This window comes from Cryptomeria japonica, chromosome 6, assembly GCF_030272615.1.
Source record: "Cryptomeria japonica chromosome 6, Sugi_1.0, whole genome shotgun sequence".
Classification (NCBI taxonomy): Eukaryota; Viridiplantae; Streptophyta; class Pinopsida; order Cupressales; family Cupressaceae; genus Cryptomeria; species Cryptomeria japonica.
Genome location: NC_081410.1, coordinates 435,016,391 through 435,044,165, shown reverse-complemented (window position 1 = coordinate 435,044,165; position 27,775 = coordinate 435,016,391). Strand labels below are relative to the sequence as shown.

General features: G+C 38.2%; 1 protein-coding gene across 3 annotated transcripts; it reads left to right on the top strand.

Annotated features, from left to right (window-relative positions):
- The first annotated feature begins 77 nt into the window (after window positions 1–77).
- Window positions 78–26,704, top strand: LOC131037530 (mediator of RNA polymerase II transcription subunit 22a). 3 transcript variants are annotated; one of them, XM_057969700.2, is made up of 4 exons: window positions 78–243; window positions 7,114–7,307; window positions 25,693–25,758; window positions 26,055–26,704. In XM_057969700.2, exons 2-4 carry the CDS (start codon window positions 7,122–7,124, stop codon window positions 26,280–26,282), a joined length of 480 nt encoding a protein of 159 aa, XP_057825683.2. In that variant the 5' UTR covers window positions 78–243; window positions 7,114–7,121; the 3' UTR covers window positions 26,283–26,704. The 3 variants fall into 3 exon arrangements, with proteins under 3 accessions (XP_057825683.2, XP_057825684.2, XP_057825685.2); XM_057969701.2 differs by lacking the exon at window positions 78–243 and adding an exon at window positions 5,530–5,687; XM_057969702.2 differs by lacking the exon at window positions 78–243 and adding an exon at window positions 5,530–5,813.
- Window positions 26,705–27,775: the final 1,071 nt, after the last annotated feature.

Below are 27,775 nucleotides of genomic sequence, written 5' to 3'. Positions count from 1 at the left end.
AAAATTTTATTTATTTTAAATTAAAATATTTATATTTAAATGATAAATATTAACTTTAAATAATTATTTTACAATATTAACTTCATACGAGCGGAGAACGAGGGAATCCTAACACAAACAAAGCCCTTGAATGAAATCCGAAATCAAAGCTCCCTCAGCATTCATGTGATGTGAAGAGACGGTGCAACGGAACACAGAGACAAATACAGCGCTCTGCCTCTACTCTGCGCCTTAATTCTTCAAGTAAGTTTAATTTTAAAATGGATTAGTCATTCTGCACCTTCTTCAAGTAAGTTCAACTTTAAAATGGATTAATCTCATGATTGTGCTACTCATTGGTCATTTTGGACACCTGTATTGATTTGTAATTCCATCATAACATCAAACTTGATAGTTACAATTTATGTTAAATTTTATTTCAGTGCCCACAAATGGGCTCAATTTTAAAAAGTCTTTCAATACCACTAATTTTGGCTCTGATCATTGTGATGTACTCCCTATTGTCTGTTCCAACAATAAACCCTATAAAATATGTGCTTCATCCTAAATTTTCATTTTTCTAAATAGAATTGGGTTAACTGGATTTTCATTATCTAAACTTAAAACTGTTGCTCTCAATTTTTGTTTAGACTGCTAAACTCTCTGGGAAAGCAGCGGTAGAGCCTTTGGCTGAAATTCCAGTGAATGTGAAACACCAATTTTAGCAAGTGTTTCAAGATTATCTTTACTATAGAAGGGATTTTTTTTTTTTTTTAATATAAGATATAAGAGAGAATTACATCAGGATAGTCACTTCAAAAATTACAGTAGAGTATACCAGGCATAGTATGCCAGTCCGAGAAGGAACAAAATTACATTATAATGTTACTCGAATAAGAAGATATGAATATAGAACTATCTAACCATGTACCCATCTAAATCTAGAACATAGACATTTGGAACAAAATATACATCATCCAAAACTCAATCTATGTCTCTGCCATCATCCTTATCGAACCATGTTGTCCACCCAGCTGGCCCTTCCATCCATATCTGAACCTTCCCTTCATAACCTGGAAGTGGGATGGCCTCTGGGATTTCTTCTGTTACTGCAACTAGAGCTCCAGGTGCTGCTACTGAAATAGGGATCGCTTTGAAAGCTCTAACCTGCCTCTTCCTCTTTACATCCAATTCTGCTATGAAATTGGAAAGGCCAATTTCAAATGGGGTCTTTTCTTCTGTGGCCCTTGTCCATGTATACCCGTGTGAGATCTCCCATGAGAACATTCTGGTAGATCCATCATCAATCAGTTTCTAAAATTTCTTCTTTGACAACCTCATGACAACAGTGACCTGCCAAAAGACATTATAGGTTATAAGCTCTTGAGGGACTCAGAAAGCATTCTTCCTATGCCATTGAAAACATCATCATTTCTAAATTTCCAAATTAACCACAGAATTTCAAAAGAGAGTATCAACCAAAAGATATTACCATTTTAACCTTCTAAATTAGCTGTGTCTGATCCTCCTCACTCTGTTTTGGGGGAAGATAAGGGGAAAGCCCCTATGCATTATGGTCCTGCTGATAAAGATGGCTTCATTCCTATCAAACCTCAAAATAAAGGCAAAGGAAAGAAGAGAACCTTGTTGGATAGGCAAAATGATGTCACCCTAAATAGGTTTGATGTTCTAGAGGATTTGGTCCAAGAGTTGAAATGTCCTTGGGTGTTCAGCATGAGGTGCTGGATGGGGATTCCAAGAAAGAGGGTCAGGCCCTATCTTTGGAGAATCAATAGGATGTTCAAATGATTACGGATTTGCCTTTCCATGTTCAGGATAACAAAGATCTTAGTGGGTCACAGGTCTCTGAAGGTGCAGTGGTCATGGCGTCTACTTCTCCTTCCACTATAGTGGCCTCAGGTTCTGTGAAGAGTAACAAAGCCCTACCTGTTTTAGGCTTGCAATAGAAGACCCTCAAAAAGGGTTCTTTAGACAAACCTTTAAGGAGTGGACGAAAAATGGATCAGGAAAAGGTTAATCTTATTGGTGATACTTTGGTTGAGTCGGGGCTGTGAAGCCCATTAATTCCCACTTCTCTCAATCACATAAATGATTGTGCTCTCATGGAATGTAAGGGGGTTGAACAACATCCCTAGACAAAAGGTTGTTCACAGATTAATTGACTCAGAGTCTCCTGATGTTGTTTTTATTCAAGAAACCAAGCTTTCAGTGGATGGTTTGGCCAATTGTGCTTTGCATGTCTTGCCCCAGGGCCTTTGGTAGGGAGTGAGCTCTCATGGTAGTTCAGGGAGGTGTCTTGCTTCTGGAACCCGAGGAAAGTTTCCCCTTTGTGGTGGTTTTCTAGCAGGTCTTCCATTTCTATGGTCGCTTCTAGTTTTGAGACTGGAGAAAGAGGCCTCTTCTCTAATATTTATGCTCCTACTGATCTTGTGGGTAAGTCACATCTTTGGGCTCGCATCAATCTTGTTCGGGCTCAAGACCCTTTTCTCCCCTAGATTTTGGTTGGAGATTTTAATGTCATTACTAGTTTGGAGGAAAAGTGAGGTGGGTTATTTAGGCTTGATCCTTCCTCAAATTTACTCGGAGATAATATTGGTATCTTGAATCTCATTGATGTGAAGCCAATTAATGGTGTCTTTACATGGAATAATAGAGGAGTGGTGTTGAGGCTATTTCTGAAAGGCTTGATAGATTTTTGGTTTCCTGTTATTGGGTGCATGATAGGTGGTCCACTAGTTCATAAATTCTTGATTGGAGGGGTTCTGTTCATTGGCCTATTAAGCTTTCTATTACATCTTTTAGAACCTCCAAAATCCCTCTTTCAAATTTCAATTGATGTGGCTTCGTTATCAGTCGTTGAAGGATCTTATGGTTGATTGGTGACATGAAGGGGTGCCTACCCACAGGCGGGCTATGTACACCTTTGGGAAGATATTACAACATGTAAAATACAGGCTGAAGAGGTGGAATAAACAATGTTTTGGGAATCTGCATAGACACAAGATGATAGATCAATCCAAGCTGGACGAGGTTACGCCTCAAATTAGGGATCAAGGGATGACTGTGGAGCTCAGTATAGCCGAGTCCCTTGCTCTTGAGGACTTAGAAGAGTGGGAGTTGTGTGAGGAGATTTTCTGGAAACAAAAGCCTCATGTGGATTGGCTCCAAGAAGGTGATAGAAACACAACTTTTTTTCATATTTTTGTTAAGGCTCAGAGGTATGGTAACTCTATTACCTCTCTCATATCTTTAGAAGGGGTTTGTCTTTCATCTAAAAAAGAAATTGCTATGGAAGTTCTCAGTTATTTTTCTAATTTGTTTACCAAATAGGATCTTGAAGCTATGGTGGAAGAGAGGGCCATCTTGAACTATATTCCCCCTCTTGTCTCTGTTGAAATGAATGATGCTCTCTTACGACCCATTTTGTTGTCTGAACTTGAGGGGGTTGTGTTTCAAATGAAAAAAGGCAAGGCTCCTGGCCCTGACGGGTTTCCCATTGAGTTTTTTTAGGAATTTTGGGAGATTATAAAGTATGATCTTCTAGATGTAGTTCATGAATCTCATAGGAATAAACAAATGCTCAAATCTATGAATTCTACCTTCTTGGCTCTCATTCCTAAGAAGGAGGGGGCTAATAGCTTGGATCAGTACATGCCTATTGTTTTATGTAATGTTGTCTACAAGATAATCACTAAATTGATTGTTGAACGACTCAAACCTCTCCTCTGCACTTTGGTTTCTAAGGAGCAAGGTGATTTCATTGATGGAAGACAAATCCTTGATGGAGTTGTGATAGCAATGGAGGCTATTCATTCGATGGCATCCTCTAAGGAGAAGACTATGTTTATTAAACTTGACATGGCCAAAGCTTATGATAGGGTGAGTTAGGATTTCTTACAAAAGATCCTTTTGGCTTTTGGTTTTGGAGAAGAGTGGGTGAATTAGGTTATTAGTTGTGTTACTTCTACCTCTCTCTCTATTCTTATTAATGGGGAACCCTCAAAATTGTTTAGCGCTTCGTGGGGGCTTCGACAATGGGACCCTTTATCTCCTTATTTATTTATTCTCATGGTTGAAGGTCTTGGTAGATTTCTCACTTCCCAGGTGAGACATGCTCTTATTCAGGGCTAGAGTTGGAGCAATGCTCTACCTCCCTGCTCTCATCTTCAGTTTGTGGATGATATAGGTTTGATGGAGAGGGCTAGAATCAATGAGGCAGTGAATTTCAGGAGAGCTTTGGATATCTATTGCAAAGCCTCAGGTTAGAAAATTAATGAAGATAAATCATCCATATACTTCTTTAATACTCCTCGGCTTATTCAGAATAGGATTTCTAGGATCCTTAGATTTCAGACAGGGTCCCTTCCTTTGTTGTACCTCGGGATTCCTTTAGATTTGGGGGTTCAATGCGAAGATTTTTGGCAAGGAATTTTGGATAAATTTCGTTGCAAGGTTAATCATTGGACTTACAGGTGGTTATCCTCTGCTGGAAGAGTGATTATTCTGAAGAATGTGGTGCAAGCGCTTACCATTTATAGGTGTTTTGTGCAGGCTACCCCCTCCAGCTTTGTAAGAGAGTTTGATGCTCTTTCCCGTCAATTTCTTTCGTTTGGTAGTTTTCTTTCTTTTAAGTGGAGTTTAGTTAAATGGGACTCTATTTGTAGACCGAGACATGCTGGGGGTCTTGGCCTCAAATGTATTGCTTTGGTTAGCAAGGCCTTGGTGGCTAAGTTGTATTGGAGGTGGTGTAACAGTCAGGATTAGGACTGGGCCAAGATTTTAACCCACAAGTATCTCCCTGGTGCTAATGATCATGAGGTGCCTCGTCTTAGTTTAATGGGAATGGGCTCTTGTATCTAGGACACTCTTAAAAAAGGTGCCCAACTTATTAAAGATGGCCTTTTCTGGATTTGTAATAGAGGCTCTGAAGCTCTTTTTTGGGAGGACTCTTGGGATGGTCACCCTCCTATTCTGTCTAGTTATCCACAACTTGGACTTAGCATTGTCCCCATGTTCTAAGGACACTTGAGCTGAATTCTCCATGGCAAGTCCCTCCTTCCCCCCTCCAGCATCCATAACTTGACCGCTACTAGGGTTAAGGAGAGGGCTATCTAGGGTGGTGCCCACGGGTTTGGCATGAATCACCACAATTTCAAAATCATTGATTTTGGATTCAATTCTCTTCTTAGTCTCTATAATCTTCTTGAATTAGGCAAGAGGAAAAAATTCGAAAAAAAAATTCGCCATTAAATTTGCTTTATATAAATTTGAGTTTTTTAAAAATATAATAATATATCCAAAAAATATCATAATAAACAATATTAAACTTGTTTAATTATATTTATATATTTTAATTTTAATTTGTCAAATTTTAAATATAAATAATTAAAAAATTTTAATTTATAATATATTAATGTTAAATCGGAACACTTTTATAAGAAATGTTAATAGGCTATATTAGTTAACATTTATATTATATCGGGCAACAACATTATACTAAAATGTTTTCGTTATGGGTCAATCTTATTGGGCATTTTAGTTCGCATTGTATCGGGCAAGATTACAAAATTATATCCTGTCTTCCGCCGCTACAAACCCTACCGACGGCCGGGCATACTGTCGACCTGCGGCCCTTTCGCGGCCCCAATACCTGCCGACTGCATTAGTGAAGTGGTCATCCGCCGACGGTAAAAACCTCTGCCTTATCCAGCGAATTTTTAACGAATTTTAGCGAATTTCTTACAGTTTTTACAAGTTCACCGGATATCGAATCCGAAGCTGAAAATTCGGCGAACACGGTGACTTTGAAGAAGGTGTTCTTTATCAATCCCAACTTCTTTCTCAATATCTCAAACTTAGTTTTTCATAGGGGATTTGTCAAAATTTCTGTACTTGCTCATCTGAAGCAGAAACCTCTTATACAGATCTCTTCAATCATTGAAAACTCTTGGGCATCATACCCAACCACCTACCAACTATCACAGATCCTCGCGCCTCTGACAAGCACAGAACAACTTAAATTATTGAAACTTGACATCACAACAGCTGAAACCCTCTGACAACTCCCTCTCAAAGGAAGCAGCCATTTCCGTCCACATAAACTTTGGGAGATTCTCCATTGTGATACCAAGTTAAAATTATGCATATGTTATGCTGATTCTGCAATATAGGGTTTGAATGTAATTGATGAATATTGACCTTCAATCAGTCCTGCAGTTGGAGTGCCTTGAATACAGAAAATATAAAGTACAAAAACGTAAATTAATAAGTTGAAATCAGAATATGTCTGCGATCTAGATTTTTTGTTATTATTCTGGAAAATCACGCAGCACTTCCCTACAGTTTTGAATACAATAACATAGTAATGCCCCATGAGCTTTAAAAATAAGACAAGCTTCTTAAGTGAAAAACAACCTTATTCACTGAAATAAAAACCTAATGATAAACAAAACTTGCACTTATCAATAGGACAAATTTTAAAGACTATGGTGGGTGTTTCCACATGCAGAAAAGCTGCATAGCTGGACCTAAAAACTTTTTAAAAAATAGGGTTTAAATTCTGAATTTTCTAATTGGTGTGCCTGTGCCCAGGACAGCTGCTGGGCAACTGGCTGAATTAGTCCCTCAGTAGAATTTTTGCCATTTAATTCATGTATTTGTTTCTTCATTTCTGTTGATTTTTGGCACCAACTTAAAATGTAGCCTTTATTTGTTAGTTCCTTTCACCATACCAACAACAAATTAGATTTCTACTCAATATATCCACTTCTTGATGGTAGCTTGATTTCTGGTCACCAAGTCAATATCTAATTTTTGTTATATATTTTATGTACTACAAATACCAGGGAAATGACGAGCTGTATTTGAAATTTTCCTTCTGAGATCTATAGAGTTACATAGTATTTTAAACTGCTTCATAATTCCATATATGGAATCTAGATATTACAAGAAGATGTGTTTCTTCATTATAGTGATAGTCGTGATTTGCCATGTTAAAACTCATAGTAGTCCACAATCATTTAAAAAAAAATACTGTAGTAAACATTTTACTTTTATTGTGCCACTCAAATTTGAGCTGGGGACATCTAGTAAATCTTATGATTTGTGCTGCAGGGTTTTCAATGAATAAGCCAGTTGTAGGTGGTGTGGGAGGTGCAGGTATTGGAATAGGTGCAAGAGGTATTTCTGGTCCCACTGCTGCAGCTGCTCAAGCTGCAGCTCAGAAGCAGAAAGTTCTTACACAACGAGCAGATACAGACATAAATACTATTCTGGATAACTTTTCTCACCTTGTTAAAGCTGCAAGGGTAAGATGCTTTCTATAATTCCCATTTTTAATTTCTGCTGTTTTGCTAAAATTTCATATCCATGGAGGGTTGAAATGTCAAGGAATCATCGTACTTAGTTTATAATTCAACCTTAAATTAGCAGATGGGAGTCATATGTTTATTCTTTTCCTATCTTATATTGTAGTCGACCTAAGCGTGGGGCTTTTAAAATTTTTTGGCATCAAATTTATAGTCTGAGTTGACATCAGGTTTAAATAAACAGTTTGGCATCAGATTTAGGTAAATGACCTGTATCGCTTACCTGTAAAGGTGATGTGCTTGCGTGCCATAGCTAGTATCATGGTGGTTTAGGATTTAGGAGTTGCATCATTTTAGTCTTCCATTTCTTATCATCTTGAGACAATTTAGTGTTTACACTGCATGAAAAATCTAGCTTCCGTCTCATTGTATATGTCCTGGTGATATCAAATCATGAGCATGCAGTTGCTACTAGCCATGCCCTGTTATTTTTTTGTTTTCTTTGCTACTTGCCATCTTAATCTACTTTTCCTTTCTTCTTCCTTGTGCTTTTGGCCAGGCCCTTTCTCTCTCATGATTGTATTTAATTATTCGGTTTTATTTGTAGGTACATTCGTCTTATTAGGATTTTTAATTCTTTGCTTCCTAGTTGTAGTCTTTAATACTTTGTATTCAATGGCTTTATTTACTGACATTTGTAGGATTGCGCATTTCTTTTGCTTTGTAGTTGTAGTCTTGAATGCTTTAAATTTGGTTGTTGCAGTAGCTTTTAGCACCTCTGACCCTTTCGTTATTTACTGTAATCCCAAGTCCCATTGATTACCTTAGGTCATTTGTGGATATTAATATAATATAATTTTTTCATTTCCAGTTCTTGTGTTAACATGAGCTTTCATTTTGTCTCGTGCCTTGTATTGTTAAGTATCCTTCTCTTCTTCTTGGCCTGGTAACAAAAAATAAATTTTAGTCTTAGAACAAGCTATCATACTTGTGCTATATTAGCTCTTACTATCAACCACATGTTCATCCTCTTTCTAGCTCCAATTTATTCTTTATTACTGGTCAAAAGCTACAATAAATTTATAAAATGAATCTAACCAGAGGAAAAACTTGTAGCCACTTAAGAGGGTAAACCCCAAGTGCTGGTGATGCAAATGTAATTTGGAACATTGCTACAGATCTTAATCTGTCTGCATATCATTGTTACCAAGGTAGCATGCAACTTCCAACACTGCCACCAACCCATCAGCAAGAGACACGTATGGGATTTATAAATCAATTCAAAAGGAATGAGGTTACTACTACCTATAACTTGTGGTATAGGTGCCTGGCTCCATCATATCGGCTGCTAATGCTAATTACTAGATAATTAAATCACAATTTCCCAAATTTGCCATCTCATCCTGTTGTACTTACATGGATAAGCTTTTAATCCTTATGTTCTCAACTGTCACCATTTTTTGAAAATTATGACAATATTGAATTTCCCTTGCTGAACCATCATTGTGAAAAAAATCAATGTCACAAGAGCTATCAGCAGCCTAAGGAATTTGCCACCTTGCTTCAGCTCTTTTTAACACAATTGGATATCATTTGTAGAGAGCCTATAGATCACACAATAATACTATTAATACAGATGACTAGGCATGCATGCCTATCTGCTAGTAGGTAGGCTGGTTAGATTACTTTCAGAGACTGGACATATATAATGAAGGGCTAGCGCATGAATTCGCAAGGGCATGGCTAATGATGTGGTAGGAGTGTCTTTGAAGTAATTATTGCAGAAGTTTCAGGATTATCTACGAGCAAAGAGCTATGGCTAGAAAACCTAATGTAGTAGTGGCTAGGAATGAATTTGCATTGCCAGGACAACAATTTGAGCACTCCTCACAAGGCACTAGGAGGCTGTCACTAACTACATTGTGGGTTGAAGTAGCAATGCATGTCATTAGGTACATTACTTGTGAAGGTAGGCGGTCTACTGTACACAGTGACTTCAGACTCTTAAGCCACCTTTGACACAATAGGTTAGTAAATGTCCCAAATTTCTTGCTTAATTTGTTTCGAAGAATATCCAAGGAATACTAAAATGGAGGCATGATGCTTTATCACACCACGATCAATTTCCTGAAGTTTCATGGGAAGAATTTCTTTTAATGAATGATATTGGGGACTAACAAAACATAGGGCAAGGACCTCATGGTAGAAGGTTGAGGGAACAATAGCCTCAAGTGCAACAAGAAGACACTAGGGCGAGAAGAAGGTTGAGACTATAGGAAGATATGGATAAAGAAGGGTGAAAAGTGGAGGTAGATAATGCAGCTATACATTTATTGCATTCAGCCTCATTCAATACACCCAAAACCACACATATTGTACAATAGCCTCGGGTGCAACAAGAAGATGCTATGGCAAGATGAAGGTTGAGACTATAGGAAGATTCGGATGAAGGGTGAAATGTGGAAGTACAGCATGCAGCCACACATTTTTTCCATTCAGCCTCATTCTATACACCCGAAACCACACATATTGTCCATGCAACCTTGACCTTTGCATTTGCAACCACACATTTTGCACATGCAACATCATCCCTCATGCATTCAACAATGCAAGAATAAATTGCAGCATAACCCTTTGTGCATTTAACAATTCTAGTGATTGTTGATACACCTTTCACCAAACCAATGAAAAAGAAACAAAAGGTGGCCTCAATGCCAAAACATCCCAAACTTAGGCTCTCAAACTGTCTCAAGGAAAATGGGCTAACACCTTCACCTCTAAATTGGCTTCCAAGGTTGTCTTATTGAGAGATATAGATTTTGAGCGAGAAGAACTTTTTGTGCCTAATCAACACATCAACAAAACTAGACATGTTCCTGTAATAGCTACATAAACCAAAGAAGCCTCTTATCTGAGTCAAGTTTGTAGGCAGTGGCCAATTGGGAATAGCTTGGATCTTTTGTTGATACACTTGAACCCCCTTGGCATTTGTTACATTCCCTAAGCTAAAATCTTTGTCATTCCAAACTCATAATTGGACATCTTTGCAAAGAAAAATTGCTGCTCAAGAATATCAAAAACTATATCCAAATGCTTCAAATGTTCCTCCCATGTTTTGCTGTAGATTAGAGTATCGTCAAAGAAAACTAAAGCAAACTTCATCAAATGCCCACCTAAAACATGGTTCATACATGATTGGAAGGTGGTTAGAGCATTGGTAAGTCCAAATGGCATGACTAGGAACTCAAAGTGCCCACAGTGACAATGAAAAGCTGTCTTTTGTATTTATTCTCTAATGCGAATCTAAGGAGACCCAAACCTCAAATCAATCTTTGAAAAATACACAACTCCATATAGCTCATTGATCAACTCATCTATCTTGGGTAGTGGGTATCTATTCTTGATAGCCTTCTTATTTAATGCTCTATAATCTATGCACATACACATAGTACTATCTGTTGATGTGTTTTTTAGGACACCTCAAACATAGAATAAAATATCAAGTATTCTATCTGCTCTTGAACAAAGAAACCTCATATGATAAGTAATATGATCAAATGAGATGACTCCAAGGTTTACAATGCGAACAATCGACTTATGCTCGGGATAGAGTTAGTGATGTAGGTTGTGATATTGCTGGAATCACAAGGGGACTTACGTTTATGAAAATTGTTGGAATGTGGAAACTAACTTCACTTGGAAATAAAAGATAAAAGGAGATGAGGGTTAAGAGATCTAATCTAATCCTAAGGACAATGACAATAAAGGATGATGCTTTGATAGACAAATTCCATAATCAAGCCTTGCTTTGCCATGCAAAAACAACTACACAAAACTGATGCAATCTCCAAAGGATAACAAAGGATTTTCATATTGTTCACATTCATCAAATACCCAAGATTGACGCAATTCAAATGAAGATCCACAATTGAATTTGTGCTCAACAAGGTTTAGACTAACCTTACACTGCAACTTATAATCAACAAATTACAAATGATATGAACCGGCATTCAATCATATATCATTACACTCATAGTTGGACTACTCGCGACTCGGCTCGACTTGCCAAGCCCCTGGGAAAAAAACTCGGGAAAAACTCGGCGAAAAACTCGACAACTTAAAAAGACGCTTAAATTTAATAAAAAATGCATTTTTTTTGCAAAATTTAATGAGAAGATGCATCCAATGAGTCAATAAATGATAGCACAAAAGAAACAAGCTGATTCGAGATATATTTAAATGCAAAGTGTCTACAAAATCGCATCCTCATGAGGAATGCTGATGGCTGGAAGCCTGGAAGCAAAATAGTAAATAGTTTTTGTAAAACCAAAAGTAAATGCATCATTACAAATTACAATTACAACTTCCTCCTCCCAACTCTAGCAAAAACTAGAGGGTCTAGTCCTAGAAGTCTGCAGTGGGCGTGACTGTGCCTCCTCGCTCAGTATGGCTGGCTCATCCTCCATTCTGGATGAAGCTATGTCTCCACCTACTTCTAGCACTGGCAATGACTCCTCATCTTCATCCTCTTCCTCCTTAGTGTCATCCAACGGGAAACCAAATCCACCCCCCTCCTCCTCCATAGTCCGCCTCTCCAAATCAGTGATGTCATCCTCGGAAAACAATGGAGGCTGCTCCTGTGATGTCCAATCACTGTAAGGATCTATATCATCCAAGTCAAGTGGACCACCTGCTACTTCCTGTACCTTGCTTACGCGCAATCGAAGATTATATTGCACAAAGACAAGGTCATTGAGGTGTTTTTGAGCTAACTTGCTCCTCTTCTTCGTGTCCATTGCTTCATACAAGCTCTAATTGCGCTCACAACTGGATGAACTACAAGGTTGACTTAAGATTCTGAGGGCATTTTTTTGAGATTTGGGGTATTTCCACCCCAACTTTGCCACCAAGCATCTACAAATTAAAATTAGGTTGAGAGTAGCACCCCTCGTCGGGGTCTGAGGGTGAGAAAAAGAGGGGTAGAGAGATAGGTCTAGATCTTGGGGGAGAGAGGGGAGAGTGAGATGGAGTGTGGTAGAGAGAGGGATAGAGGAAGAGTGATAGGGAGATAGATGGATCTGAAATTCGAGGCAGATAAAGTGAGTGAGATAGAGAGAGTAAGAGAATGTTGATAGGAGCATAATGATTACTGAAATTTGACTGGCTGAAAAATTAAAAGATCTTCTAAAACCTAGAATTTGCATTATAACTCCTAGAGATCTGAAACTACTCTCAAACATCTTGCCAATATATACATGAAATATAACTTAAAGTATAAAAAAGGAAAAAGACATATTGAAATGCCACTTATACTTAAATGTTATATTCTGATGAAGAGAATGAAATTGACCTGAAAAACCAAAAATAGATAATTTTTTGACATGTTTGGCCCTCTTTTTTTAGTCTGGCCGAGTTTTTTATAGAAACTTGCTGAGTTTTTGCAAAAAACTTGGCAATCACTCGGCGAGTTTTTTGCAAACTTGCTGCGAGTTAAAGTGGTAAAAACTCGTAGAGCTCAGAAACTCGCCGAGTACTCTGTGAGTGTTCCATCTATGATTACACTTCTCCACTATAACCAATGAACTTTATCTAAATTTGAGAAGTAACAAGAAACCATGCAACATGTAGAAACAACACATAGAAATCCACCATGCTTCAATGAAAATCATGTATTAACTCCGACAAGTCTTGACAACAATTTTGAGTTTCTTCTTCCTACTCTATGACTAACTGCTATCTAACAACTATTAACCTATACAAATGAGAGAATTGAGCCTTATATAGAGGACTCATTACAATTGAAAGGTTCAAATCAATTCAAGAGCAATGGCAGAGATTACATGACAAAACCCTAATTAGGGTTAGACACAACTAACTCCATTCAACCAATGAAATAATTACATCTTGATGGACACATGTCCTTCCTTGAATGACGACCAACAAGAAATGAGGTTAGGTATGTGAAACAATATTTGATGAATCGCCATGTGTCACTTGCTCCACCTTTGGATGAGTCAGTGTCAATGGACTTGGACAAGTTGATGTGAAATAATCTGATTGGTTGAATGATGAACAAGATGCCATCTCATCTACACCATGTAAATCATCACAAAGAAGTGTTTGTGATTGAGCAATATCTCTTGATACTCAACATTATCCAATCGCCCAATGTGATGAAGGTGGGGCATATTCTCAAATTTTATGATCATTTGTGATCAAGCATCCAACTTTGCTTAACTCTTTTGAAACTATCTCTCCTTGATCGTGCTTGCATTTCAATCCTCTGACTTGGGAATCTTCCTTGCTTTCTCCTTGATGATGTATTTCACCTTGAACATCCTACCTCTTCTTGACAATCTCTAGTCTTGAAGTGTGAACATGCTCTTGATGTAGCATATGCTTGATGATGTTTGATCCTGACCTTGTGATGTCCATGCCTGATGTAGAACCCTTTGTTCATGGTGCACTTCACCTTGATGTAGGGGTATCTCCACGGTACAATGTTCCTCAACTAGATTACTTCCATACACTAACCCTTATTCTTGGATTTCCGAAGGAAATTGAAGATGGTCATATTTCCTCATCATCAATTGTGATGCAATGAATACCTTGGATCCTTGAGGTTATTAATTTCCCTTTGTTCCATGCTGCCTTAAACCTAAAAAACAAATATTTTAATGAATACACTAAGTATGAAAACCATATTTTTTTAAAATCTGAAACAAATTTCAAGTCCGATTTCCTTTATTTGACTTGTGATTTTCATCACGTTTTCCCTGAATTCGCACTAGGTCGTCCATGACAAATTTGCACTGTCTGATTTATGAATTTGCCTTGAATTGAAAGGTAGTATGTCTCAGATCTGCTTGTTATTTTCGGTCAGGTCTGCTTATTCTGCTCTTTGTTTTTGGGTTGAATTGTTGTCAAAATGAGCAAGTTTACCCTTGTTTTACATCTACCTCACTTCAACTAGGCCGACTATAGTTTATGCCAATTGAATCTTTAATCTTTTATCACATGGGCCAACCTAGGATCTTACCCTGCCGAGTGGATTTGAAACAAAGGTTAACACAACACATTGAGTGCACTTTATGTAAGTGCTTGCACCATAGTGTAGGAGTGGGCTTTGAGACTTCATTTGCACAAAGAGGTGGGCTTTGCATGTTTAATCTTATTTTCACCTCCCTCAAGTCGGCTAATTGTGGAATTAATCATGGAGAGGGTGTATAGATGAAGATCCAAGTCAACCTCCCTCAGCACAATTCACACATCTCAATCAAACTTAATTACTTCTGCTTTGAATTGATGCGAATCAGGTTTGATTCCCTCACAATCAATGTCTGATTCTCGAGTTTCTAGCTCCTCCAAGGTCTGAGTCTTCATTGTAGAGTGCATAGGAGGTTCTTGCTTACACTAATTTCCCATTGAATGTACTTGAGGAGTGGCCTTTAACCAACGTGGGCGCAAATCTAGCCCCATCTTGCAGGGAGGGTTTGAAGCCTATCCTTGCACAAAATCTTCATGAGCTTGAGTGCATTTAATGCCTTTACTTGCACAGTGGGTTTAGAAGCCTTGATTGCACAAAGTATGGGCGGGGTTTGAAGTTCTACGTGCACAAAGAGGAGGGTGAGCGTGGGTTGGAATACAGAAATTTTACATGCCTAGGGGACTTAAACCCTCCCTTAATCAACTCTTAACCTGTTTTCATGTCCTTACCTCTTGAGTGCATATGAATAGCTGACATGCATAGCGGGTTTGAAAGGGGGTGCTCGCACAATATCCTCTATTACCTCCTAGCCAGCTTGGTGTTTGATTAAACTTTTAAGCTCTCATGGCTTTGAGCGGATTTAGGCCTAGGCTGCATGGTGGATTTAAAAGGCCTCAACGCCTTTTCTAAGTTGAATGGCGGGCTTAGGGGGAGAGTCTTAAAAATTTTAACTTCGTGCAAAGCCTCCTCAAGATATTGGAAGATTTCAAGGAGTCCCTTCCACAAATGAATGTGCATGGCAGATTTTAGGGGGTGCTTTGCACAAATAAACAAGTTTCAGCACTTAACTTTTATAATCACCCTTTCCCTTAAGCGCATTTGAGAGCTATCACTGCACAAACACAAGCGAGTTTAATACATTGACTTGCACAAAGATGCAAGTAGAGCACATCCAAGGAGCTAGCTTGCATTGATCAGATAGGAATGAGCGCATCCAAGGAATAGTTATGCATAAATACAATAAAGAGTGGGTTTGAGCACAATACAAAAGGTATGAGTGCACACACAAGGTGGCTAGCTGCATAAGCTTGAGACAGGTCACAAATCAGACCCTCTCTTGCACAATCCCAAGGCAGGTCGGTTTCTAAGGGAAGGTATACACTAGATGCCTTGGAGTGCATTTGGTGTGTAGGTGTGCAATGGTGGGTTTAGGGGGTTGGGATGCATAACTTTATACATGCTCAAGGGGGGGTTAAACAAATTTTCAGATTTTTCACCTTTTCGAATAACATTGTGTGAACTTGAAATTTGCGACCTTAAGGTGCTATGAATGGAATTGCAAGCGAATTTGCCACTACATGCTCTATCATCCATCCCTCACAACCCCTAACATTCTTGACAAGACCTTTCCAACTTGACAACTTCAACATCTTAGCAACTTACACCTTCTCTCACTAGCAAAGGCTAACAACTACGACCACTATGAAGCTAGACCAGCTAAACTTAAAACACCCAGTGAAAGCGAAAAAAGTGGGGGTCCCCATTTGCAATGGGACAATGTGTGAAATCATCACAACACTATCCTTTTTCACTAGCATTACAAAAGATGCAAAGGTTTGGAACTTGGTCTAATGTATCCCATAGTTGTTGTCATTTTATGACACCCTTGGTCCATCAGTGAGAACCAATCAAAGTTATGTTCTATGGACCACCGTTGCCTCAGTTGATCAAGGAAAAAAGCAATGGAATTATGAAATGTGAGGTGTTGTTTTGTCGGAGGTTCCTTCCTTCCCTTGCCTTCTTTCTTCTGCCCCCCGAAACTCTGGAACCCCGAAGTTCCCAAGTTGCTAAGTTTCTCCAACTTTGATGACCCAGGTCTCCAAAGTTCCCCCAACTATGGTGACCCAGGTCTCCGAAGTTTCTCCAACTTCGGTGACCCAGGTCTTCGAAGTTTCTCCAACTTCGGTGGCCCAGGTCTTCGAAGTTCCCCCAACTTCGGTTCCTCAACCTCGGAACTCCAGAACCCTGAAGTTCCCAAGTTGCTAAGTCTTGCCAATTTCGTTGACCCAGGTCTTCGAACTTCCCCCAACTACGGTGACCCAGGTCTCCGAAGTTCCCCCAACTTCGGTGACCCAGGTCTTTGAAGTTCTTAGGTCTTCTCTTCCTCAACCCCAGAACTCCGGAACCCCGAAGTTCCCAAGTTGCTAAGTCTTGCCAACTTCGGTGACCCAGGTCTCCGAAGTTCCCCCAAGTACAGTGACCCAGGTCTCCGAAGTTTCCCCAACTACGGTGACCCAGGTCTCCGAAGTTTCCCCAACTACGGTGACCCAGGTCTCCGAAGTTCCTAGGTCTTCTTTTCCTCAACCTTGGAACTCCGGAACCTCGAAGTTCCCAGGTTCCCAAGTCTTGCCAACTTCAGTGACCCAGGTCTCCGAAGTTTCCCCAACTTCGATGACCCAGGTCTCCGAAGTTCCCAGGTCTTCTCTTCCTCAACCTTGGAACTCCGGAACCTCGAAGTTCCCAGTTTCCCAAGTCTTCCCAACTTCGGCGACCCAGGTCTCCAAAGTTTCCCCAACTTCGGTGACCCAGGTCTTCGAAGTCTTCCAAACTCCTAGCTTGCAACACTTCCGAATGGCGTGATCGACACTCAAAGCTTTAAATGCTCCGACAACTTTGGTGACTTATGCACCTTCTTTTGTGGAGCCACAGGGGTGCATTTAATGTTTTTGGCAGGATTTCCATCAAGGGAGGTACGGGGCCATGCTTGTTGCAGTGACTTATGTCATGTCTGTATACTTTGACTTTGGAAGGTCAGTCAATCCACCCTTCTCAGGGTTGCCTTTTGTGGGTATGGCTAGGTTGCTTGCATGTACAAGTCAAGTGCGTGCACTTCCCTGCACTCCTAGACTGACATACAGGGGTCATGATCACTCTTGTAACCATTTTTCTATATCACTCTTGTAACCATTTTTCTATATAAAGGCTGTTAAGCCTCATTGTAAAGGGTTCTCTCATTGTTGGCTTGAGCTATTCCATGCTCTCCCACTTCTCTTGTATTTATCTTGCATTTTTACAACTGTAAGTTTGGCCATTGGCCTTATAATTAATTGAAATCACCATTCTTGCCTACTTTCAACTTATGTATGTTGTGTATGTTTTCTTACCTTCATCATAGGTGTATGTTTTGTGGTTCTTTTCTCCTATATGTTGTGTTAAATTTATTTTTGAGTGTGACTTGTGGGAAACCTTCTCCCCTCTTGGCATTCAGTGAATTCTAACCTTCATACATGCATTGGGATCACTCATACAACTGAAGTTTGTGCATCTCCTGGGTGTTTCAGTTGATTTTTTGTGTCATTTCGGGTAGGGAGAGAAACAATCTCTTCTTGGTGCATCACCTCGTTTTATTTCAAATATTTCTTCTCTTTACCTCTGCAATTTGTTAGGATAGGCCTAGGAGTTAGTTTTGAAGTGTTGAGTTGGTTCAACATTTGCACCTGGATTGAGAAGGAAGCCGGCCTTCTCCGGAGATTCAACCCCCTTGCGCAAGGTTCCACACTTCGGGGTTGTTTCCATGTTTCACAAGGTTGTTGAGTTGATAGCTCAGCAAGGGTGCAAGCTTTTGTGATAACAATAGCCAAGAGTTCTTTAATAGCCTTCTTAATCTCTTCCTTATACATTCTAGGATGACAATAGGGAGTGGTTATAACAGGCTTTGACCTATGTTCCAACTCTATGATATGTTGAAACTCTCCATTTGGTGGTAATCTTGAAGACATGTCATTAAAAACCACACTATGCTTGTTCAATTTCTTTTATTTGTCAACATTAAATGGACTATTCTTACCTTTGGAAGGTTCTTTTGTAATCACCAAACAAGTGGCGGTCCATGCAATTTGGCTCTTCTGAAAAATTATTTCCATCCTTCTTGCTGTGACCACTTGAGAAGCTCCATTTGTTATCGCCTTTAGAACTAGAAATTTCCTTTCAGATTTGAACTTGAGTTCCATTGTTTGATAGTTTGTAGTACATTCTTCGAAAGAATGTAACCACTGCACATCCAAAACCATGCCAAGATCACCTAGATCAATAACATAAAAGTCATCACAAACCTTATGATCTTCAAAGTTGATGTCAAGCTTCTGAGTCCTCTTGTTGAAAGGAAGGATGTAGCCTTCAGCTATAGTGACATTGAAACCTTCAAAATACTCAGCTTTTAGTCTTGTCCTTCTAACTAAGCCTTTATCAAAGAAATTGTGGGTGGCTCCACTATTGATCAGTACAGTCACTCTTTGTCTAGCAAGCTCTCCATGAATTCTGATTGAATGATATCTTTGAGCACTTGAAAGTGATGCAAGCATGCCACCATCTTCTTCCCCTTTCTTTTGTTCTTCATGAGGAATATCTTTGGGGTCATAGAACTCTTCTTAAGAGTCACTTGAATCAGCTTCTTTGTTGGACTTTTATTTTATGAACTTGCTCTTTTCCCAAATATCTCTGTCCTGAAGTCCATGGTTCCCTGCCAAAAAAAAAAAAAAGCTTCTTCCTTGTGAGGTCAATTTTTGGTCTCATCGTCAATCCTCATAGAAACAGTGGGAGTGTAAAGTTATTTCAATTTCAATTAAAGAACAAGTTATGAACTATGAATGCTATATATGGATATGAGGAATTATGTCAATGTCTAATAATTCTGATTTTTATCTGCAGGTCTGAAGGAGAGAGATCATTTAATATTTTCTATGTCTTCTCCAAATGAATTCAATTGGCATATATATCATTTAGGCAACCGGTCAATTGGTGTATTGACCGGTCATGCCTTTTAGGCATGACCGATCAATGCACCCATTGATCGGTGCCTTTACAATTATACCATTAACACAATGCTGATTATTGGTTCAAAAACCCCCGATAGCATATTGTAATATCATAATATAATGACTGATCAATATAATGAATCGGTTCATATAAACACCGATGATTCAAAGTGCACGATGTATATAATCCAACCGGTGCATTTGTTAACCAATGTTAATGCCAAATGAAGCGGTGTACTCATTAAACCCGATAACAAATATGCCCGATATAATTAAGCCCGATAACAGATGTGAATCGGTGCCAATGTTTATGCACCCGATAGCAAGTATGTATCGGCGAATTTAACCCGATAACTTATAGCATTTAATATGCTATCGGGTTAATACCCCGATAGCATATTAATGCCAATTAACAATTGACATTAATATGCTATCGGGTTGTTAGCCCGATAGCATAATGATAAGCAATGTTTGTACAATCCGATAATCATATGCAATATAAATCAGACATGAAGCATGTAGATAATTAACATAACAAGGAAGGTTAGGAAGATCTTATCTTGCATAAGCTACCATGCATTAACACTCCCTCTTAGCTTTGGAAGATAGATAAGGCAACCTGCATCACATTTCCTTTTCATAACTAAGATAATGTCAGTCAGCAAAAATCATTTATACATGAGAAGTACCATCAAGACATATGATACAATATAGAAGAACATCACCTGAGCATGTGAGAAATCACCAAAACATGTGATCTGTAAGATTCATCAAGATATCACCTAACACGTGATATCAGTATTGCCTAACACGCAATACTTAAGGATAAGTCTATGAGAAAGGTTAGTTTCTCATCATATCCAAGTTGTGATAAGTGCAATAACATTTATAAATGTTTATCACAACATAGTCATGGCACATCCATGACTTACCAGAGATCCAACATGATCAATGGTTGAGATATCACCTACACGTGATATCAGTATTGCCTAACACGCAATACAAGGATAACCATATGAGAAGTGCTTAAGTTCTCATCATATCCAAGTTGTGATAATGCAATAACATTTGTACAAATGTTGTATCACAACATAGTCATGGCACATCCATGACTTACCAGTGATCCAACATGATTACTGGTTTGACTATCATAAGATCGTCACCTTATGATGTCTACATACAAGTGTTCAGTATCTGAGAGATCGTCACCTCTTAGATATGAACACAGGTGGCAAGAAGCCAAGAGATAGTCCAAACATGACAAAGAAGTTTACACATTAAACATCTTACATATATGTAAGTATAGATTACAAAGCAGATTACCTTTCTATCATACCTAAACCCTTTCTGAAGTGATCAACCTTCACTCTGGAAAGTGGTTTGGTCAGAATATCTGCAGTCTGATCTCCTGTACACACATATTCTAACTTTATCACATTCCTGTCAACCATATCTCGTACATAGTGATATTGTTGACAGGAATGTGATAAGGGGGGGTGTTAGTGTTGGAAATAAGCCACACCCGGACCGACGATGGACTGGTCCAAGAGGGGCCAGTAGCTCAGTGGTAGAGCACTCTTGTAGCATATGGAAGGTCCTAGGTTCGAGTCCTAGCTGGCCCATGTCTCAACAGGGAGGTGCTGATTTTTGTGTTGGAACAGCCCATGGCTTCTTTTGAAAACTCCCCTTTTGCTTACTCCAATATGTAGACTTTGTAGAGGATTTTTGTTGGGGTACGGTCCTCTCCAAATCATAGGCCTTCTTGATAGTTTCTTAATGCATAGAATAATAAAAGTTGAATGCTTTCACAAGACCCTTAAGATGCTTGGACAAGCCTTTTATGAAGAAAACAACGAGTCTTCTTTCAGATATGTCAATTATCATAACTGATGATTTCTGAAATCAGCAACATACTCTTCCACATTCCCTTTTTGTTTGAGCCAAGCCAACTTTCTGAAATGCTTTTCGGGATCTCTTCTATCAAATCTTCCAATCAACTGATTTGATTATGGTTTTGAGTAATCAAACCATGATACCACTAGTCATGAACAATGCCCTCAACATGGAGGATTGCAAATTTTATGGCTTCCTCTTATGCCATAGATTTAAGATTCAAATATGTGTCAAGTTTTTGCAGCCAAGCCCTAATAGTGCTCTTATCAAATCCATCAAAAGGTGAAAGAGTTAATTTTCCCAATGAATGCTCCAAATCTTTGGGCTTAGAGTGTGACTTGGGCTCATGATGTACTCCATCATTGCTTTTATTCATTGACATAAAATCTTTCAATGATAAAATCTCTCAGATTTGTAGTGCAAGTTCTCTATACTCAACATAAGCATTGGATATATCATCTTGGAGTGAGGTTTCCGCTTCTAGAATATCTTTTACCCTTGGTATGAATTTGGGCTTGAAAAGTCTTGTTGGGGCTTCAAATTTCCAAATAATTTCAATCACCCTACTATAAAAAATGGTGGTCACTTCATGGAAATGACACATAATGTATTATGAATGATTTGAGCACCTAGAGTAAAGGAGGATATGAATAAATTAATTCCAATGAACCCCATGAAAGACTAGTGTTTTTGATCTGTAGAAAAGATGATATGAACAGAAGATTAAAATGAATGAAACATGAAAATATAAGAAATACTCATTTTAGAAAATCAAGGTTCCAAGCTCCAGTAAAAATATTAGGTCTGTACAATGTGTTTTTGGCTGTAGACCATACAGAAGACTGTAAGAAGGCTGAAAAACCTGTTATTTCGACCTGCATGAAAGAAGATGTCGACTGAGAATGAAAATGTATACAAATATCAAATCTGATGAAGACCCATTTTAGAAGTGGATGTTTCCTACCACCACACAAATTTTCAGATTCGTAACTGAAGTTTAAGGCTGCCGACCAAAAGAAAACCCGAAAGATAGCTTAAAGCAAGGTTATTGACTAACTAGTTTACATATTAATTTCAAAGGGTTTTGTTAATTTTAATGTAAAATAGTGACTTTTCACCCTAACTCACACTTTACACATTGCTACCTTCGCTGCTAACTCTCTTTCGCATATCTCATGAACTTCCTTAATCTCTTTCTCACACACACCTTCATACCATTGCCTTCCCTTTTTGCTACTACATATGTATATGCATATATATACTGGAGGGCACAAATACAAAATAGTGTATCGGCCAAGCCCAACACATTATCAAGACACTCATGCCAGCCTCCGCAAGTTCTCTACACGCTTCCATTTACATACTTTATTTGCCAATGCATATACCTAGATTATCAGAATGGGGCAAGGTCATCCAGACCCAAGAATATCGACCCATTATTACAAGATTAAGCACAATATCTCCAAAATATAGACTCCATGCATACCAAGAATACCGCAACACGAAACTTGAAGAGATACCACTGATATTGACCAAAACAGCTAATACTGGGACACATAACTGATACCGGGATCAATGAGCACTCAAGATTCTGGAACAAGGATCTTCCAGAGATTGCCACATCATATTACCTCCATCATACTGCATCATAACGCCTGTCCATAACAACATCTATCCATAACAAAAGAACTGCACATACTGACTGCATACAACATCTAGACCGATATTCGGACCAATCTAGACCACATACACTGTCCGGTCCAAACTGGATAACTGGTTTGACATCAATGACAACAATATCAACAATGTTCATTACTTGGGGTCCCAAATCAGATTTTCTTGAAGATGAAACAAATTTTGAGTAAAAATAAAAACTTCATGAAAACTACTACTGAACAGTATGATAAAAGCTAGCTAGTCAACACCAAAGTTGCACAAATTGCACTAACATCTTTTTCAATTTTTTTATTATTTCAAATCTGATCTCTACAGTGAGAGGGACTGTTATGACAGGCAAATACTTAAGCAACAACAACAATTACAATACGGATCAAACTATGCATCAAACTCACCCTGCTGGATCACTCACACTGCCCACTGAAATACTGAAACTCTTCAATCTTCTCCATAGCAAAAATGGATATCCTCAGTTCCTGGAAATGATTTTGAACAGAAAAATAACAGTAATAACAACAGCACCCACAACATAAAAATGATTTGAAACTAATAATGCACTTCTTTACAAAATTGAGTGGCTTCTACATTGCAAACCTCAACATTACATTATCAAATTTTACCCCAAACAACACAGAGATGCTACAACAAAAGTTACTGATCTAGGCGTTGGAAACAACCACCACCTGCACACGAGCAAATACTCCAACTGCAATTCTAGAAATCAAATTGCAAAGCATACATTTGCACATAAACGCTACACTAACTTTGGCTGATCTGCACCATCCAGTGAAGCTCCATTGCACTCTCTGAGTGAGAATGCCCTCCAAAATCAAAGGGGTTTCGTTTTCTGACCCTCACAACTCATGGATTTTCTTCCACAAGCTGTAATCTCCTATGGGTTTTTGTTCATAGAAGATGATTGCAGAAGCAGATGTTCATATAACGTAAGAATTGAGAAGGTGAATTGGTAAAAAATCCCCTAGAAGACTCTAGGTCAAAATATATAGACAAATGCACTAGAATGGGTGCCCAAGCAGCCCTACGCTTGGTTTGGAAGGAAATGCAAATTCGAAAATTGCATTGAAACCTCCACCATACCTTGATGCCAAATGGCATCCATCTCATGCACAGCTCAACATAACTGTAAAGAATCTTCACAAAATAGCTTGTGATGGCCTCAATGGAAATTCAACACCCCTTTTGACATAATTTGAATAGCATAATATATTTAATATTTAATGGCTCAAATTCCCATAAATAAATTAAAATACGACCAATGAATAATAAATAAAATATTTTCTAACTGCTTCAGCTTAGCTCACTGGAAATATGGAAAATGAGCTTAACTGTAATCATCTGAGAATCCACCTGGTTTGGGGCATTACACATAATATCCACTAGTAAACTACATTTACTTTTCTGGTTAATAGGCTTAGACTGTCACTAAAAGTCCCTTTGATCATTAATTAATAGTAATACTAATAGATTGAGGCATAAGAACAAAGATAACTTGCTAAAGCTTGAGTTCAATATTCTGCGATTTCCCTTTATGGTTTTCAGAGCTCATTCAGGGTGGCATCTAAGGTATACTGAAACAAAACATGATATGATGTAAATTATTCATTTGTTTTTGTTGTGGGATCTGCCGGGATGAGCCGTGAAACCCATTGCTGTAAACAGACATTTGTTTGTCCGTGTGGGTTATAGTTGTGTGTTGACACCCATTTCATGGATTGTTATATGATGTTTGTGGACTGCATTTTTTCTAACAAATTACTGACCTATTGATAAGATTTAGAGACTCAAAATGAACCTGTTTCAATCTTTTTGAAATTGAATATATAAGGTGTGTATTCATGGCCACCTACAGAGTCAATTTCTTTCCTGCTTCTTTTGTTAGCCATATCTGAATAGAATTTCCTTGGCATTGATTTAGCTTTTCTGTGACAGATGCCACTTATGCACCCTTGATAGTTTCTTTGTCTTTTGTAGTTTCAATTATGAATGCAGATTGAGTATTGACAATGGATTTTGAACACAAATGTGGTATGCTAAGGTTCTATAATTTACATATACCTGCTTTATGCTTTATCCATGTTTTCATATGAATATAATGTATATATACATGCTTTATCTATTTTTCATATGAACATTTAAAATTTCCCTATATATTTTAAATTTTCCCTATATTTTATATAGCCATCCCCTTTGCCGTCCCCCCACCATCCCCAAAATTGGCAAAAAAAATTGCCATCCCAGAAACTCGTCCTGCTGTCCCCGTCCCGGAAACTCAGGGTAACACAGTAAAACACTAAAAATTTGCATTTGCCCATGGGTAACATGGGTAAGCAGCACCCGGCGCCTGGGCCATGGTGAGTCAAACCAGCATGCCAGGATTTTTTATAAATCTGGTCAAATCCAGAACATAACGGGTTATTCCCTTCTTCAAAAGAACCCTCTGGGTTTTGCTTATAATTCCCATTTTAAATTTTGTTGCAGTATTTATGCATTTTTCAATTTGCCGTATTTCATGTTTTAAACCTGTGTAATTGAATTCCATTTACACTTCAATTTGCTATGTTTTGCCACATAAATGTAATGCTAATAGTGCCTGAATATTCAATACTCTAATACTTTCCATTCCAAATAGTCCATATGCATATAAAGATATGTGGTAAGTTGGTAACACATGGTGGCTGAAAATCAATCTCTAATTGATAGTTTCTCAACAGAAATGGCAACTTGCCATCGTTAAATACTTGATTTCTTTAATGGCAATAAATATTGTTGACAGGTCAATGATGCACCATTTCGAAATTCACAAGAGGCATTTCAAATGGAGATACATGCTTCACGTGTGGTGAGACAATTTCCCGTCTTCTATTTTTGGTGCTTTCCTCTCTTTAAAAGGCACCGTTTCTCGGACGAAATGTGTATTTGTTTCAAAGGAGTAAACATGGCGTGCTTGTGAGTTAAAAGACGCTTGTGTAGCTAAGTATTTATGTTGTCTTTTTTTGCATAGTACATATTCAGATGAAAATTGCACTTCTCAAATGAATAGCTTTTCGAGTTTAGGAGCAACCAAGAATAGCGCCTTCTTTCTGATTGTACATATTTCTTGTTCATCCTTGATTGATTCCTAAATTTAACATCCAGGTTCAAGCAGCTGACTCGCTCTTGAAGCTTGTTTCCGAACTAAAGCAGACAGCTGTTTTCTCTGATTTTGCATCTTTAAATGAGCATGTTCAGCAACGTGTTTCAAACTTTGAGCAGCAATCTGAAGAAACAGACCGACTTCTTTCAACAGTAGCTGAACAGGCTGCAACAAGTTTAAAAGAACTTGAATCTCATTATTACTCATCCATTTATAGGAAACCTGAGTGAGCTTTTTTGGGTAAATAGAAGACATGCCCTGGCATTCAGCATATTCAGGGTTCCCCAGCTACTCACTGTCTTTATAGAGAGCGATCTTGTAATTCTAATGTATTGGGTTTGTGTGGCAGCCAAAATAACTCAACATGGCTTAGCATATTGTGATTGGTATACAATTCAAACAAGGGTAATGTTTGTCTTGCTTCTATTTTTACTTTGCATCGATAACCTTGGACTCTTCAATTCCAATCACTAAATCTAACCGAGCCAGTGTCTTTTCAACTTTTGAACCGTCTTCTGAGTGTAAATGGTGACCGGTTGGAACTATTTTGTGTATGCAGAGATATATACCACCTTGTGTGCCTACGGATGATAAACATCATATTAAACAGGTTCATTTCTGTCTAAAAGAAGCGGGCATTGTTTGATAATTATGTATATTGTTTCATGGTGTGGCCTTTGGTAAAGGAACTTTAGAAGATGGCTGTAAACAGTTGATGCCTAACAGAAAAAGAAATTAATAGTTCATTTGGTGACTAAGAGGAGAAAGGAATTTTAGCCCATTACCCTCTAGCCAAATCCTAATCGTCAGATTTAATGGTGTTTTCTAGTAAATACATGATTAAAAATACTTGACTAGGGCACATTCTCCCACTATACAGGATATTGGATAAAAGAAAGATTAAGAGGAGTATATTTTCATCATAGAATTCCATGTTCTAAATGAACATCTAACTTATGCTATTAGCAGTAAGTAAATTGATTGAATCGTTGATGTATTTTTACTGCATATCTATAGTGGTGAAAATTGTATGCAGATGATTTTTTTCTTATGTTTTGGACCTGCACTGATTAGTGTGTTGTAAATGCGACAATCAGTTTACAAACAGTATGATTAACTGTGAAATTGATTCATAAGATTTTATAGTCTAATCTGCTTTATCATTCATGTTCGTATTTGCATTCCTAATCTCTAGATCCATCATTTGCCACCTTGGATAACATTTGCAAATGCAGACTTGACTCAGTAGTCATGGATCTGAACCCCAAACTTTACAATTCAAATTTTATAAAACAGGTCCATGCTATGCTCTTGTACTAGGTACTGTGAGCTTAGTTGTCATATTTAGAGACTTATATTGAAAACATGATAGAATGTGAAAAAGAATATCTAGATCTAAGAGTTTTAGGGAGAATCTATTTTGCATTTGTCTATTTGTGACATTATCATAGGTCTCTTGCCAATTCAAGTCCATGTAAGAGATAAGATCCACATTTGTGGGGATTGGTTTGGACTTTCATATGTGAACCTAAACAAAAACATCCATCACTTTCACCCAATCCGGTTTACTTCAAGATCCTATCATTTCTTCCATACCATATTCCCCTCAAAATGGACTCGCATCTTGTTTCAAAAGTAATAAGTATCCCATTGGTAAAAAGATTTGTCAAAATATGTGTTATCAAGGCAAAGGGTTAGACCTTAATGAACAAGGTATATTAGA